General features: G+C 37.1%; 1 protein-coding gene across 7 annotated transcripts in view; it reads right to left on the reverse strand.

Moving 5' to 3' along the window:
• FAT1 (FAT atypical cadherin 1) overlaps positions 1–16,253 on the reverse strand; it is a 112,776-nt gene that overhangs the window by 40,477 nt on the left and 56,046 nt on the right. For all 7 annotated transcript variants that reach the window (XM_054202891.1, XM_054202894.1, XM_054202893.1 and 4 more), the window contains 4 exons: positions 14,500–14,561; positions 9,289–9,618; positions 8,548–8,758; positions 4,235–4,374 (listed from right to left, as the gene is read on the reverse strand). In XM_054202891.1, coding sequence (XP_054058866.1) covers positions 4,235–4,374; positions 8,548–8,758; positions 9,289–9,618; positions 14,500–14,561 — 743 coding nt within the window. The remainder of the gene's footprint in view (positions 1–4,234; positions 4,375–8,547; positions 8,759–9,288; positions 9,619–14,499; positions 14,562–16,253) is intronic.

Consider the following 16,253-nt stretch of genomic DNA (forward strand, 5'->3'; position numbering starts at 1 on the left):
TGTCAAGGCCTTCAAATTAAATGAAAGGCACCTGCAGTAATAATTTTGAGTGCAATTTTAAAGACCCACACAGAAAAATATGAGTTTGTGGGCCTGTGAACAAAATACATGAACAGCTTGTGTTATTCTGAAGTAACATGTATAATACAATAAAACCATCTACATAAATTCTCAATGAAATTGTAAGATTAAATTCAAATGAAATACAGTAATATTATCTCTTAAGAAAGAAGTTGCATATTAAAGAGGCACACTGTAGAAAAGTTTGACATTAACAGACCATAATGGGATCTCTGAAACAAAATGGTCTGGAACTAAAGAAACTTGACTCATTTTGCAAGGCTGTGTTGCACAACTGCCCTCTCCTCTGATCTCACTGAGAGTCATGCAACCTGGTTATACAGAGAACAAAGCAGCTCAGGATTATTTAGGGGAAGGACCTGAAATCCATTAACTATTTGACTGGTGAAACCTAAATTTGCATCAGAACACATTGATTATTAGTAAGTTATAGAGGAGATATGTGCCACTGACAGAACATACTCAGTGTGTAATATTTAAACACGATGTTCCTTTGGATTCTTTTAACCTAATTTTTCATTTGCTGATTCTATGTGGAGTTTAAAATCTCCTCCTCTCTGCATTCATAATGACATTATAGTTACCTTGATGTGTTTATTTTCATAAACAAAAATTTATATTATCCAGAGATAATATAACTGCATTCCCATTCTAAAATGTCTCTGTGGAGCAGTGTGGTGATCGCAAGCAAAAATGCACATTTAATCACTGAAGAACATTCTATCCTTCATTCCCAAATCAACCCCAAAGCATAATATCCATATAAATTTTGCATAAAGCAAAATTAAATATTCTGCACTAGCACAGCAATAGGTAAGATGCTGCAATTAGCTTTAAACCATCTTAAGCATTACTTGCAGTGAAAAAAATTGATAGACATAGCAATGACTGGAAGCAGCTATAACTAGAAACAGGATTTTTTTTTTTCTTTCTTGTTTTTCCCCCCCCCAAAAAGCAACTCAATAGTTAATATATTGCTACTTACATCCTATGAATAACCTTTTCTATTTAAGGCCAAAACATTTTAATCCAAAAAAATTAGTACATTGATTTGTTTTTTTAATCATATTCCTTCCTAGTGTGACAGGAGTCATCTGTAACATCATCTAACACTGCTACTGTAGGCCGGGAATTTGTTTGTCCTCGTTTTGCATCATGCATTTGGCATTTAGATGCATGCAAAATTCTAATAGCCTCCACGCCTACTGCTGCTGTAGTTTTCAAAAAAGCTATTTAACTGAAGTCCTGAAAGAGTCAAATGCTCTACAGATGTTAATGGCCTCAGGCCAGCAAATGCCTTCTACTTTAAAGTCAGACTCAATACACTGCTTTTACACAATAAGATTTTGGTTTCTTGTCCCCCTCCTCAGCATCTTGAAAATGTCATTTCCTTTTTCAAATTAAACATAAAATTATTTAATCTGCTGTTAAACAAGGTCTGTTAAATTGTTTACTGTATTTCCAATGTTTACAGCAATTACTTTGTAAGCTGAAAGCTGTGTATGGCATATTGTTGTTCCTAATGTATGCACTCAGTAAACAGATTTATTTTTTTTTTTGCCTGTCACTCCATTTTAACCGTTTATCAGCTCTTAGAAGAATCCAACACAACCTCAACACTCAAACTTTCATCATCGTTATATCAGCAGTGAGCAATGGAATTTACACAGTGGCAGCCATAAATCACACCTTCAACTTTGATTTCGTATCAACATTTTTAATTCCCCTGCTTCAGCTGAAATGCATCTTCTTAAGGATAGGACTTATCTTAACAGATCAGACCATTTGGGTGGGCCAGGAGTTACGGGGGAGATAAGAGAATCAGTTAAAAATCAGGAGTTCTGTTCATGCACCAACAGTTGCAGAGTTTGAACTAATCCATGCTCCTCCATCTATATACCCCAGGAACATGAGACTTGAACAGTAACTCGTGCTTATCCCACAAGGAGAAAAAGGAAGACAATGCAAAGGAAGTCTTTGTGCTCCCTTGTAACAGAAACCACAACCTCTGCTCCTGCCAACTCTAGCTGCCAGAGGAAAGGAAAGACACAAAAAAAATACATACCAAAAGCAATCACAGAAATAAGAGATGTTAAATTTGAGACTACAACTCCAATTCTTCTGCAGAAGGCTGCTGTGGTAAATGTTTATAATGTTCACTCAGCTTTACAAAATGCTAAAATAACAAATTCATTTAAAGAAATTGGACAAAAGCTACACTGTGCACTTCCAAGAAGAACTAAATGAATCACGGAAACCCGAGGAAGAGAAGGGGTGAGGGTTAAAGTATTTTTGTGACCTTCCAATTCTTGGTTGTTCCAGAAGACAAAGCAGATTATGGTTCAACTGTGACGGCTCAGGACGCCTGCATAAATTCAGCTATAGAAGCAGCAGCACTGGATAGAATATCTGCAGTCATCGAGACCACAAATTCAGCCCTTACTAGTCCTCAGGCTACCCCCAACACACTCTGCATGGTGGCATTTTTGACGGCATTCTTGGGAGGGTGGGGAAGCGTGTGGAAAGCCTCTTGCTGTCTTTCTGACTTTCCTGGCAAAAGAAATTCTCTCTTAGTTGGATTGGGGTTTCTTCTGAGTTTTTTTTTCAAACTAATTCATGCCTTCTATCCAGCATTCTGTAATCAGTAGAAATGAATCTGCTCTATATTTTTATGACAACTGGGCCATATATTTACAGCAGGATTCTCCAAACCTTTTATGGTGGTTATCAGCAGCAATGGCCCCATGGCTATAACAGCAGCAAGTTCTGATGGGGGCACATGTCATGTTTGGAGATTCGTGGTCTAGAACATCACTCACAATTGTCACCATTAAAGGAAAAGGCAGCTCTCAAAGGAAACTGCTAGCCTTGCAATCTTCTACTATTGAATTTAGGCTGTTTGACCTATCAAGCCTCCAGACACACAGTCAGGTCAATAAAGATTCTGTTTTACATCTTAAACATTGACAAGAAACATCTCTCCCTCTGGCCAAAAGGACGAAGGCAACATATAAGAGATTAGAAAAGACGACAGAAAAACATACATAGTGCAGAACAAGAAATTGCGTTCATAACAGATTTCCATATACAGAAAAACACAGCAGCAACCTACTTATTGCTCTTTGAGTTCCTGAGCAGTAGTTCAGTGACAGGGGTAGGCCACACAGACACATCACTGTCCTAATCCAACAGTCTTAAATCAATAAAATCCTTTCATTTCTATTTGGAAGAAAAGCGGAGCTCCTCTATGCTCATGGCTCCATCCACACCAACCTCAGCTAAACCTTACTTCCAAATATATTCAGGTTCTGGAATAGGCAAATAAACTAGATGGGAAAAACAGAAGGATATACATCATAACCTACTTTACTAGGAGTTATTTCCGGTAGTGTCACAAAAGGCTTCTGCCTTAAAGCAAACTTATTAGTCCAACTGCAAAGAAATGCCACCACCATGGAGCCTTAGTAGAGAGGTAATTTGAAAAAAAATTGCTTTGTCTATTATTGCTACTTTTTGTACTTTTGAGTGTTCGCTACTTTTGAGTGTTTGGCAATCTCTACCTCCACTGAAGCCAAAACAAAGTCCTTGGGAAGATACACAGAGATGTTATCATCTAAACCTTGTTTCTGCACACCATGCAGAAAGAGCAGCTCAATTTTATGAAACGATAATTGGACATTGCACAATTTGTCATCCACAGATCTTGGGGGAGGGAAAATCCAAACAACCTTACAATGGTGATCTTTTAAATTTAAGCTAAGTAATCATATTATTTGGTGATTTTGGGGGAGTTGAATAAAGAGGGGTAATTCACATAAGAAGTATTAATCCTTTTCTTGTAAGTAAATCACGCATGGAAGGGCTTAGTTTCTGTTTTCATTTACTCAGCTAATGTAGGAACATGATATAACTTAACAGCGGCTGATTCAGGCTACAGCATAGTAACATACAACCTCCCACCTGGACCACCAAATAACATGACTCTATGTCAGAATCCACTTCTATTTTAGATGGAGTCCCTAATTTATATAAACAATATTCATTGTCCAGGATAAAAAAAAAAAAAAAAAGGGTAACGAGAAAATGCAACACCCTCTCCACCCTCCACTACAAATTCCATCTTCTGTAAGTGCTTCATTAGAAAGTCCATTACCTGAGTGCTGATAGATCTGGTTCCATCTGTTGCCTCTACCGTCAAGTTGTAATTTGATTTCTGTTCTGCATCAAGAGGTCTAGCGACAATGATAGTTCCAGTGCCCTTGTCCACATCAAATCGACTGTCATAGTTGCCACCTTGTTCAGGAAATTGGGAGAGGGAGAAGTTCATAAAACACAGCACTGTTGCATGATTTTCATGTATGATCATGTTCTGTCTTCAGATGCTTAATGAAGGTGGAACTGTATACACACGTATATACACTTATTTTAAACCCCCTGGGTTTTTTTCTGGTTATATGATATGCTGCTACTTACAGATATTTAAAACTGATTACTGTTGGACAAAGCTGATTTGTCTGGCTCATGGAAAGTTAGCAAGTTAGAGAGATTGTTTCCTTTTTTTTTATTTTTTAACCAGAATTTAAAGATTCCAAATAGCAGGAAACAGAATTACTAGGTGAAATGCGACAGTTCATTCTTTGCAGACAGTCGGGCTAATTAGTGAAAAAATAAACTTTTTATCAAAATACACGAAAATCCCAAATCAGAAATACTGTCAAATTTGTGTGACTTGGATCAGAGTATAAATTACTATACTCGTATATGACTATAGATAAGGTTGAAAAAGCTACAGTACCTCCAAAGGATTCTCACCTCAACGCTGAGTATCTAAAGGACTCGCTATCTAATTCCTACTGAGATAAGCGGGACTCAGATAGGTGCTAAAGGTTTAAATGCCCAATGTTTACATATGGGCAAGCTCCTTTTCTGAAGCAAATTATCTTAACTTGCCTTGTGAAACTTTCAAATTACCCTTTGAAACATAGTTAAACAACCATGTAGATCAATAGCTACACTTAGTCGTTTAAACATTTAATTGATCATCATCATGCCACCCCGAGCAGACTGTCATGAGAATACAATGTCCATTAAGTCCAAATATTGTTAGCAATGATAAATACTGCCATTTAACTACAATTGCTTTAGACCTCTCAATAAACTGCCTAAAACGGAGGAATCAATTTTTATTTTGGTCAAGCCAGCGCTAGATATGGCAAAACAATTTCTTCTAATTATGTGCATGTGTTTCTCTAATTATATTTTACACGGATAGCATTCAGATATCGTGAGTGGGTTTGGGTTTTTTTTAATGAGTTTTTACATGCTATGATTTGTAAATCACTGAATGCCTTTTAGGAAAAAACAAGGCTACAAGTGAGAGGGTGAAGTTCCAAAGGCTGCAAATTTATACTTAATCCAAGAAAGAACAGTAAATACCGAAATGGGCCCCCATTCACATGTAGAAAGGCTTTCATCGTCAGAAGGTTCCATTGCATGACAGACATATCAGTTTAGGAAAGATGGGCTGGATTCTGCTTCACTGGATTTAAGATATTTGATAACGACAAAGATAACATAATTTTTCTAGTTTCACTGAAAGCCAGCTCCTCTTACTGGCCCAGCAGCAGTATCTGAATCACATGAACAGGTATAAACTGGACAGCATGAAAGGCAGCAGCCTTTTTAATTTTTTTTTAACAAGCGTACATGACATTTTTTTAATGGGCTTTGTGCAAGATGTCAGCTTCAGAAAGTGAGTCTCTAACCGTTTTCTCAGATGGCTAGGAGAGGAGAATTTAATGTCTCAATGAAGACATCTCCATTTTAAGGGAAGATCAGGGTGAATCTGTTCATTCAGTTTCCCTGATACAAGAATAAATTCTCTAACCAACTTTTTGTTCTTCCTTATCAAGGAAATCACAAAGGCCTCGTCTAATTTTTGTAGCACTGGTGATATCTGGTAATCCGCTGAAGCAGAACTCAACCCAAACTTCTGCATCTGGTACACTGAAAGTGTAACAGCAACAGTTTTGGCCAAAGTCAAAACTGGATGCTCTGAATTGATGCTGTATCAATGTAATGATGACAAAACAAAACAAAAACGAACCTTTCACAAATGCAACTGTGAGCACTTTGATTTCCGAAGGGTTAATAAAATAAATATTTTATAAATGTACGCTTTCATTTCAGATCTCATAATCTGGTAATAAATTATGTGATCTCAGCAGATACCTTCTGCTGTACAGTTCAGGTCACAAGCCATCTGAAAGATGTAAAATACTTCACTAGCAAGCTTGTCTCCTGGCTCAGCCAAAAAGAAAGAAAGCATGGAAAGCAAGCACAGAACACAAAGGAAAGCTGTCAATCAAATTAATTCATGCTATTAGAAACAGTAAAAGAGGGCAGCATAATGACCACCTGTACGAATAGCAGATAATTCACAACATGATCACGTATCAAACTTTCCAAATCACTTTTAATTAGAAAACAGTCAAAATAAAATGGTTTATTTTACGTTGTATGGACAAGTTCGCTCCTTCCCCTTTCCTGTATATGCCTTTCTAAAAACAGCAGGAAAAGATCATCTATTTTCTGCTTTAAGCATACAATAAAAATTATGTAAATGTCCAAACGTGCTGCATACTTAAAAGAAGCAAATCAAAATACCGCTATCATCAGAATTCTACTCAGATGTACACACTGTTCAGAGTGCACAGCAGTTGAAGCAAACTAAAAAGGACAACAGGAAAGTACATCCCCAATCTAATTAACAAATTTTGCTAATTAAAGACCCCAGGAAATGCCATTGCTGTACTCTGTGGAAACTCTCAAGACCTCTGAGGCCTCTTCTATCTGCTCTCTTTCATCTCCATGAACCACTTACCTTTTCCTGACAATATCCCTTTCTTAACCTTTCCTCTAATGGACTCTTTTTGGTCTACAGGTGTTTCTGTTTGTTGTTGACTGGATGACCCTGTTTGAATTCGAGCACGTGGAACCTTCTTCTCTCTCCTGCTCACTTCAGTTATTTTTATATTTTCTGCTTTTCTAGTCCCACATCTATGTGTGTGTGTTTGGGAGAGCAGTAAAAGAGCAGCCTCAGTCGCAAAATACCCCTAATGCAGAGACCTCTTCCCCTGGAGAATGCGAAGAGGCATCTTGAACTCTTTATTCCCTCTGCACAGTTGTACAGATCTCTAACCCCTTGGTTTGTCTAAACACAAACACTTTTTATTCAGCTACGATCTAGTTGGGCAGGAACTCTTTTTTTTTTTTTCTTTCTCCCAGAATACATTATAAAGAACCATTAAAAATAAAATCTATAAATATTTAATACATTAGAAATTATTATCAATATCGTCACAGGTTGTTCACGCATTAAGCATGCATTTAGGGGAGAAGCTGTTTGTTCTCCTGTGCTTGAAGGTTTTCTGAGAACACCCTCAAATATTTGGCATTTATATATTCTTGATACACGTATCAGTTTTACAAACTTTGTTTTTAGCTGTTGCTGTTCTCAGAATCCCTTAGGAAACGCATACCATCAAAACAGACCTTAAAAATAATTTATTTTTTAAGTAATAATTCAAAAAACGCTCTCCCCAACAACTTAACACCATAAATTTGGCTGAAATGTTTAGCAGTGACCAAGGTGAAAAGGATCCTTCTCTCTCTTGTGATTGTGGTGGAAAAATCCCAGTCTGGTGGGGCTATTTTAGGACCAGAAACAGTTCACCCCATACAGATACCTCTCCTGAGACAAGGCTGTGCTATTCTCCTTGATTCTGAAGCACGTAACACAGGGCAGAACATGTTTTAGTATCAGCTATACAGTGAACAGGCCTAGTGAGTAAGCCTAAAATTGAAAAGTGCTATTCATTTTGTCACCACAGCATCAACGTACAGTCATATTACTGATTAGAATTCCCCGTTGGATGGTAGAGGCTAAGGTATGACATAGTAGCGAGAATATGTACAGGAAGAAGTTTGCTGGGGTTAGGAACATGGCAAGCTTTCCTTTTAGTATTGAATCAAGGGACAGCAAACTGAGAAGCAGCACAGAGGACAAGAAATCAATGTGAACAGTATAATCTCTCTTCGGGTGGACTATCCCAGTTTGCAGAAAACTGGCATTTTATTTCTTTCCCTATCCTACAGTCTATGAGATTGATTTGATTCGTTTTAATTTCACTGACACAATATTCATAAGTCTTTTCCGAAACTGCAGCACAGCAGATATTCTGCAATGCAATTTTAATCTTTGATATATAGTGGCATTGACAAAAATTGAAAAGTCATTTTGATTTATAATGAAATAAGGGGAAAAATACATATCCACAGACAAAGAATGCCAAAACATTGCATTATTTAGAAGAACGATTAAGAAACCAAGCTGCAATGAGCCCTCTAGTATCTCAGACTCCGTGCATTTGTTTCTAATAATAAAAGCCCTTAAGGCATCCTTACCCGTTATGTCAAACCAAAGTGGTGTTCCAAGAGGTTCAACAGCTATTACGCCAATCATGTGAGCAACCGGGTCACTTTCCATCACCGTAAAAGAAAAAAAGGCTTCCTCAAAATAAATGGGCTCTGTGGGTGGGACGGGCTTTGGAATCCATTCTATGTGAAGCCGTGTAGTTGATGATTTTTGTGGACGACCATTATCTACAGCTTTAATCTGTGAAACAGACACATCTTTTAGGCTACAGGATCACATAAATCATTATGTCACATAAATGGAAAAGTAGTAATAAGCTCCAAGCGTGTTTGCTTGTGTGAGATACACCCAAAAAGGTTAAGTGTCTCTCAAAGTGCCACTTGCCCTTCATTATCTGCAAATGGAGAAAAAGTATGCAGCACCTGATAGTAGCACAAACTGTTACCATAAATTCACTTTTATTTTGCTTTCTTCCTGAAAGAGACAGAAACTGATTGTTTATGTTCCCTCATGGTGTTCGTTATCTGTCAAGTTCCGGAAAAGAACAGCAGTTGCTTGATTCTCTTTCTCAATACAAACATCTGAAATCATCCTTTAAAAGCAAAAAAACGCAAAACAAACAAACTCACAAAACAATACTTCTGGATTTGTTGAAGCTTTCTTCCTTTAGATACTGCAGTCACTCATCTGCCAGCTACTGAGTAAGAAGTGATGAGAATACAGATAAAAGAAGACTTTGTGTATTCATGATATACAAGATTTTGACTCACTGAAAGGATATCATAGTCCCTCGCTGCAGAAAATTTCTTTGATGAAACCACTCCAGTTTTCGGTTCAATAAAGAATTTGCCGTGTTCATCACCATCTTCAATGCTGTAAGAGATCTCTGCATTGGGGCCTTCATCTTTATCCGCAGCGATAACTCGATAGATCGGCTCTCTCCTAGCACTTCTCTCTCGTTCTGGCTTACCACGCTCTGGAAGCTGGATTTTGTAGAACTTTTGCAGGAACTGAGGCTTATTGTCATTCTCATCTAAGACCTTCACAATCACCCGTGCAATCGTTGACTTTGCAGGAATACCGTTGTCCGTTACCGTTACCTGGTTTTATTAAAAAGGATATGGTTAGCGCTCAATTCAAACAGGGTCTTTCCAAAAATGCTCTTTTTAAATCAGATTTTCCTACAACTGCCTAAGACAACTGTAAAGTAATTCCCTAACTTCAGTTACTTAAAGACCATTGTGCACAGTTATTTGGTGAATATTTACAAAAGGCGCTACAAAAGTTTATTCTGCTACTATCTTAACATTTTGATGTTTCAATGTATGGCACGTAGGAGTCAATATATATATATTAAATCTATTTCATTATTTTGCAGCATTGTAACTGAAATATTGAGTACAGGAACAGCACACAAGGATAGTATCTCTGACAACAACTTCACTGTAAAAATATCATGATGTACTTCCAGCCTAATGTTTTCATGCAACTTTTCAATTTAGTAATTTGATTTTACACCTCAAAGGATTTCATAAGAAAATAAGTTTTAGAATTTGACAGGCTTATGTACTAAAAATCCCTGTATTTTAAGACATAAAAATCACTACCTTGTTTGAAAGAAGCCTAAAAATTGCTTTTTACGGAAGACACACAACAATCTATTTCCATAGACTAAACGAAATGGGAAATTAAAGCAAGTCTGCTCTTCCAGCAATAGTCAACATTTCTACAAAAAAGCCAGGAAATGAGTATGAAATCTTCTAAAACATTAATTCTAGGACTGATCCGGTATTATTGGTATGGGCAGTGAACAGAAATATAATAGAAGAGTTATGTTAATTTGAAGTCAGAAAACAGAGAAAAAAATCCTTACCCTACTGGAAAAGGACCAAACTGATGGAAAATTTAAGTTCATTTATAGGAATAACTCCTACCTATTTAATCCCTTATTAGTTAATAAGGGGTTAAATATAAGCAGATGTAAATTACTTTACCATCTACTTCAAAGAAGAAAAGGGTAGGGGGTTTATATCCCTGCTTCCTGCAAGAGCTGGGTTAGTAGGAGAGTTACAGAATCAGGCCCATCATTTTCTGGCTGTACCCTGCCATCCACACAAAAACGAATAGGCTCAGACAGACACCAGGCATTTTCAAGGGAGAGTTTAGCTGCTACTACATAAAGCATTTAAATACAAATTCTTCACTGATAACTGTATTACCTGACCTTTAGCAGGTTTGACTAAATCTCAGTTTCTGAAGGGGATATTTTCCAAAAAATTGGCACTAAAGACACACGGAATAATGATGGGTAAAGACATTTTTTTGTCAATCTTTTGTGTTCTTTTCCTCGCTTTCTCTTTGATGTTGCGTTGGTTTTGGTTTTAGCTGTAGAATTTTTATCCTTGTGTCTCATTTTAAGAACAATTTTATGACCTAGTGCAGCACTCTTCCTCAGCCTTTCTATGGTCTTCCCTTCATTTTCTTTTTCTCACTCCTTTTTTTTTTTTCTCCCCCCCCCCCCCCCCAAAGTCATCTTCCTTGACTTAATTTGCCTTCGTTTTATTACATAGAAACGGATGTCTGAAGGTCACCTATGCCAGCTCTGCTGTAATTAGAGGAAACTGATGAACTGAGAGATGCTCACCTTAATTCTAGTGGCTGCTTGTCAAAGCTGCAGGGGAATGCAAAAAAAAAAAAAAAAAAAAAAAAAAACAAAAAAAACAAAAAACCAAACCCCCCCAAAAAACCACCAACCACCCAGTTTTTCTAACCTATTCTATAGGAAATGTGTTACATGCTGCAGTTTCCTTTTGGTTTTGAGTTTGCGAGGAAGATTTAAGTCTTTACTGGGAGGAAGCTCCATACAGAAGTCAGTCACTAGAGTAGCACTGGGAAAACATTATAGGGAAGATACATGGTTGGACTCAATGATCTTAAAGGTCTTTTCCAACTGAAATGATTCTATGATTCTAAGCTCAGTGCTGTGGAGGGCGTTAAACCAAACCAACCCCCTCTATCTCAAATAAACACCCTACACACCACTGATACAGGATACTGCAGTTCCAACAAGCCCACCCTGATGTGGGGAGAACAAGTATTTTTCTTCAAGAATGTGGATGGTGAATTCTTTCACTGGTTCTTAGGATGCTCTGGGAAATTTGACTATGGAAAAGCATAAGGATTCAAGGAAAACATAACTACAAAATAGTGAGATGAATACTAATGGAAGACTACAATTGAATCCCTGATGGAAAAAAATGAATTTACATTGACATGAATGAGGACATGATCAGATATTCTTGTTTTTTTGCCCTTTCTCGTCTATTTTAGGAAAAAAATGGAAATACAGATGAAACATGGTATAACTTGCAAGCATGGAGAAAATGAAAAAGCATAAGTAAAGTGATTAACCACAACAAAAACACATGAAATACAACATGAAATGCAAAAGTTCATGCTCATCTCTAACAGATGGTAGGATTTCCACATATATGAATATGTGTTCCCTTTACTACTTGTAATGGAACACAACCATGTATCTTTCAGTTTGCAAAAAACCCAAAACACATCCCAAAAGAGGAAATTCCAAGGGGTGTGGAATAACTTTTTGTTAACATAAAGTTAGCATTACCCTGAGCCAAGCAGAAAGAAAATGGCAAATCTGAGGAAAATCTAGTTGGATTTGAATGCCACATCAGTTTTGAAGGCATTACTGACATAACAAACAGACTACTAAGATACAAGAGAATAACACGAAGCTAATCTAAAATAATTGCATTAAAAAAAGTGACAGTTGGCACTCAGAAAATAGTTACAAGTTGGGAATAAAAGAATGGGGCATATTAATTACTATTATGTAAGCAGGAGTGCAATCAAGGATCAAATTTAATAGCAAACAAGGAATAAACCCACCAACCCATCTGGTCAACATTTCAATGCTCAATTAATTAGCCAGATGCTCGGCACTTGGCTCATAATATTGCCCATCATTCTGTGCATTTCTGGGTTTCTTTCCAACCTATTTTCAAAGGTGTCAACATAAAGCTAACAAATGGGAAAACTGCTACTTTGGGCTGTGCTGTCTGTCATTCTCGCTCTCTAGTTACGAGTTCTTTTGTTGGATACTTCGCAGACTTTTATTTAAAACTTTAACAACCAGCTGGGATTCAAAATGAAGGAAGAATGAAGAATTATAAACGATACTAGCAGGCAACCACCAATATTCCAAACTAAAGAGCAATCAGCTTAATCTAGTCTCTTTACAGAGAAAGCTGAAACCAGGAGGATTTATGTACCATTGTATGATACTGTAACCTTAAAAAAAACCCAAACAAACAACTTTGAGTCCTGTACATGTTATCTTGTAATAATTTAGGTTAAATTAGCAGGCAGGACTGCTAGCAGAAAACTGTCTGTAATATTACACTGCTAGTGTGATCTGTGGCATAAATTTTGGCCCAGAACAAGAAGCACCTCCCACATACTGCCTCGCTGCAGCCTGAGAATTCACACAATCCTTGCACCGTTCTCAACATGCAACGTGGACATGGCAACCCGCTGCCAGGGATAAGGTATGTGCGTTCAAAGCCATACTCTGCCAGGTGGCTTCGGGGTCAGAGAATGATCCACAGCTCATTTTATTTTCTGTACAGATCTAATACAAAAGCCAGCACAATATGCATAGGAGCAAAAATCATGAGATACCAATTTTACAATTAATATACATAGCAGTGGCCAAGAAATGAGATATAACTGACATGAAGTGCTTTGGGAAACTGACACAAGCAGATTTAAGGAGGTAATTTAAAAGAGAATAATATAGTGACTTTACAGGAATAACATGCCTAGTACTAAACCAGATTTGCCAATTAACTTTGCTATGAGTACTACTAGAAACACACTGCAGAGGAAATTCCACCCTACTGCTACTTTTGTGCAGAGTTATTTCCGAAGCTGATACAGAAACGAAAATAATGATAAAAATTTGGCCCAACAGCTGCATTAATCCAGCTTGTAATGCACCAAGCGGACAGAAGACTGTATGTACACTGGAGTTCTGAAAAAGGGTAGTTTGTGCTATCAAGGAATAGCATTCATCTCCAAGTCTATGCAGTCCTACTAGAAAACCTTTCTACAGATTTCATAGGTTTTGAGTAAGTGCGAACTTGCTTCTCCAGCTTTAATGTTAGTTTTGCCGACTCACGCTGCAGTCCTTTATCTATCATCCAGGAGGAAAGGTACAATAAAGGTTCCACATAAATCTTAGCATGTAAGTATCACTGTGAAAATTAAGTGCCACCACACTGCACGGCAACATTGGGAAACTGGAAGACTCACATTAGTCTATGTGTTTTTCCTTCATGTTGTTTGACAGAGAATGAGAATAGGTATTACATGAATTACAGGTGATCAATTAAATGTAGCTAAATAAAAGAATTATGTCATGAATTTCATGCTCTTGGACTCTGAATCTATAAGGCATATTTTGCAACTCATCTACTTATGTGATTGATAAATATGTTATGTAGAAAAATGTCTACTCACTTACTATCTGTTTGTATTCACAATGTTAAAAAAAGATTCCACACTTCTTTTTCAGAGGTCTATATTCATCAAAAGGCAGGCTGAAATAGCTATTCCAATAATTACAGAGGAAAAAAAAAAAGGAAGCACACTCCTCCTTTTCCTCCTTTTAACAATCATGCCTTTGTACTCTTTGAAAAAAAAATCTTGGTTAACCGATATAAAACCAAAAAATTGCCCTTGATCTGCATATTAACTCTTTTCTTATGAAAAAGTCACAACACTGTTTTTATAAGATAGGTATTTTTGTGTATTGCAATATAATGATCATAGAAGCAAATTATTTCTGAAATCCAGTTCTCTAAATTCTTCATATAGTGATCAAGTATGGTAAATTTAACTCTCTGTAAAAGAGCAACGAACTTACTGTTTTTCAGAGAAATAAAGAAATTATTTACCTCCAGTATATGCTCTCCCTGCTGCTCTCGATCTAGTTTTCTAGATGTGGTTGTAATTAGACCTGTAAACATAAAAGAATAATTAATCAGAGCCTTAAAGAAAATAATCTGAATCAAGGTTAGGTTAAACCAGTAGTTACTGATATACCCAATCTCAATTTCTTCTTAGGTGGTCTCTTCTATTATTGCAGAACTTGCGCTTTCATTAAGGGAAGGGGTGAGGGGTTTCCAGTCCTTAAGGGCCTTGAAAATATTCGTTGCAATCTGGAAGCTACATGGCTGTAGCCCTTCAGACACATACACTTCAATTTTCCAACACATCTGTGCATGTCATGCTTCTGACAGGAGTAATGTATGCAATTCACTCACATGAAATCTTGTTTTCAGAAGGTGTTCATACACCTTATTCAAAGGGTGCTTACAGACATGATTTGAACAATTACCAATCTCTTCAGAAGAAACATCTGTATATATTTTTAGTGATAACAACAGAAAAAAAAATGACCTGAAGAGATGGTGGATGGTGGAAAGCAGAGCAATTTGTGTGCATTGGCTTCATTTGGCAATGACAAGGAGCCAAAGGGTTGCTATTGGCAATAGCGGAGAATGACGACAAGTTTTTGATGCATGATGTTATATTTTGTTGCAAGAGTCTGATACACCTTTGATGCAAGATTACGAAAGCATGATGAGTTTTACTTTAAATGAAGAAAGTCAAAGAGCAAGAGGTGACAAAAAGACAGTGAAATCTAAATACAAAAGCATCTTATTTGAATTAATTCTCCCTACCAGTAGGGTCAAAATTTAAATTACTGAGTTTCTTGAAAAGTAAACTCAGTCAACTCTCAGTTGTAATTGCATGGTTTGGTATGGTGGGGGTTAACCGTGCCATGGATGCAGACACAAGAGATAACTGTTTCTTTGCTACACAAAGCCATCAACCTGTTTGCAGGTACAAGTTGGCCCCCCAAACACCATCACTGTGTTCACATGGCACTGAGCCCGTGCTAGTAAACCCTGCTAGACCCAACTTGGCTTTTCATGGAGCAAACACCAAGATTTGGATTCGCCTGACGCAAATCCTGTTCTCTGTAGGAAGAATCCTGCATATGTTAGAAGATGCTGCAATGTCATGAGACCTTTTATGCAACTGTCCCAGCTTTTTACAGTGACAGAAAAGCACTGACATCTCGATCCTTAATTGTCAAACTGAAAAACAGGAAAGCAATTACCCAATTAAGGACAAAACAGAGAACAAAACACAGGCTGCATACTTCACGTTCCTTTTTCTAACTGTAGTGTAAGCTTATTATTAATAAAACCTCTTATAAGCAAAATTAAAATCCATTTATAAAGTTTTCAGGGTTGATCTGCTACAATAAGCAAGCCTTCAATTTTGTCTCATAGCAGATAAAAAAATAGTGCGTAAGTAAGAAAAGCAATAAAGATTTCAGTTTCACTTAAAAGAGAAAGGCCAACAGAAACAGAATTGCATACCACCAGTGCCCAGCTACTCAATGCTCCTGTCAAAATAGAGTTGTAGTCTACACATACCAACAAAATAGACAGTCTGCGCTAAATAATATTAACAAAACCTATATAAGGCAATATTACAGCTGTCAAATATTCAAACAACTGTTCTTCAAATAATGCCTGCAAAACAGCAAATAATGCCTGTTCCAATTATGGTCAAACCTGCCCTTGTTTTTCCAGCCATTTGGCTTGCTGTTGTGCCAAATCCATTATATTCACCT

This window comes from Rissa tridactyla, chromosome 5 (genome assembly GCF_028500815.1).
Source record: "Rissa tridactyla isolate bRisTri1 chromosome 5, bRisTri1.patW.cur.20221130, whole genome shotgun sequence".
Classification (NCBI taxonomy): domain Eukaryota; kingdom Metazoa; phylum Chordata; class Aves; order Charadriiformes; family Laridae; genus Rissa; species Rissa tridactyla.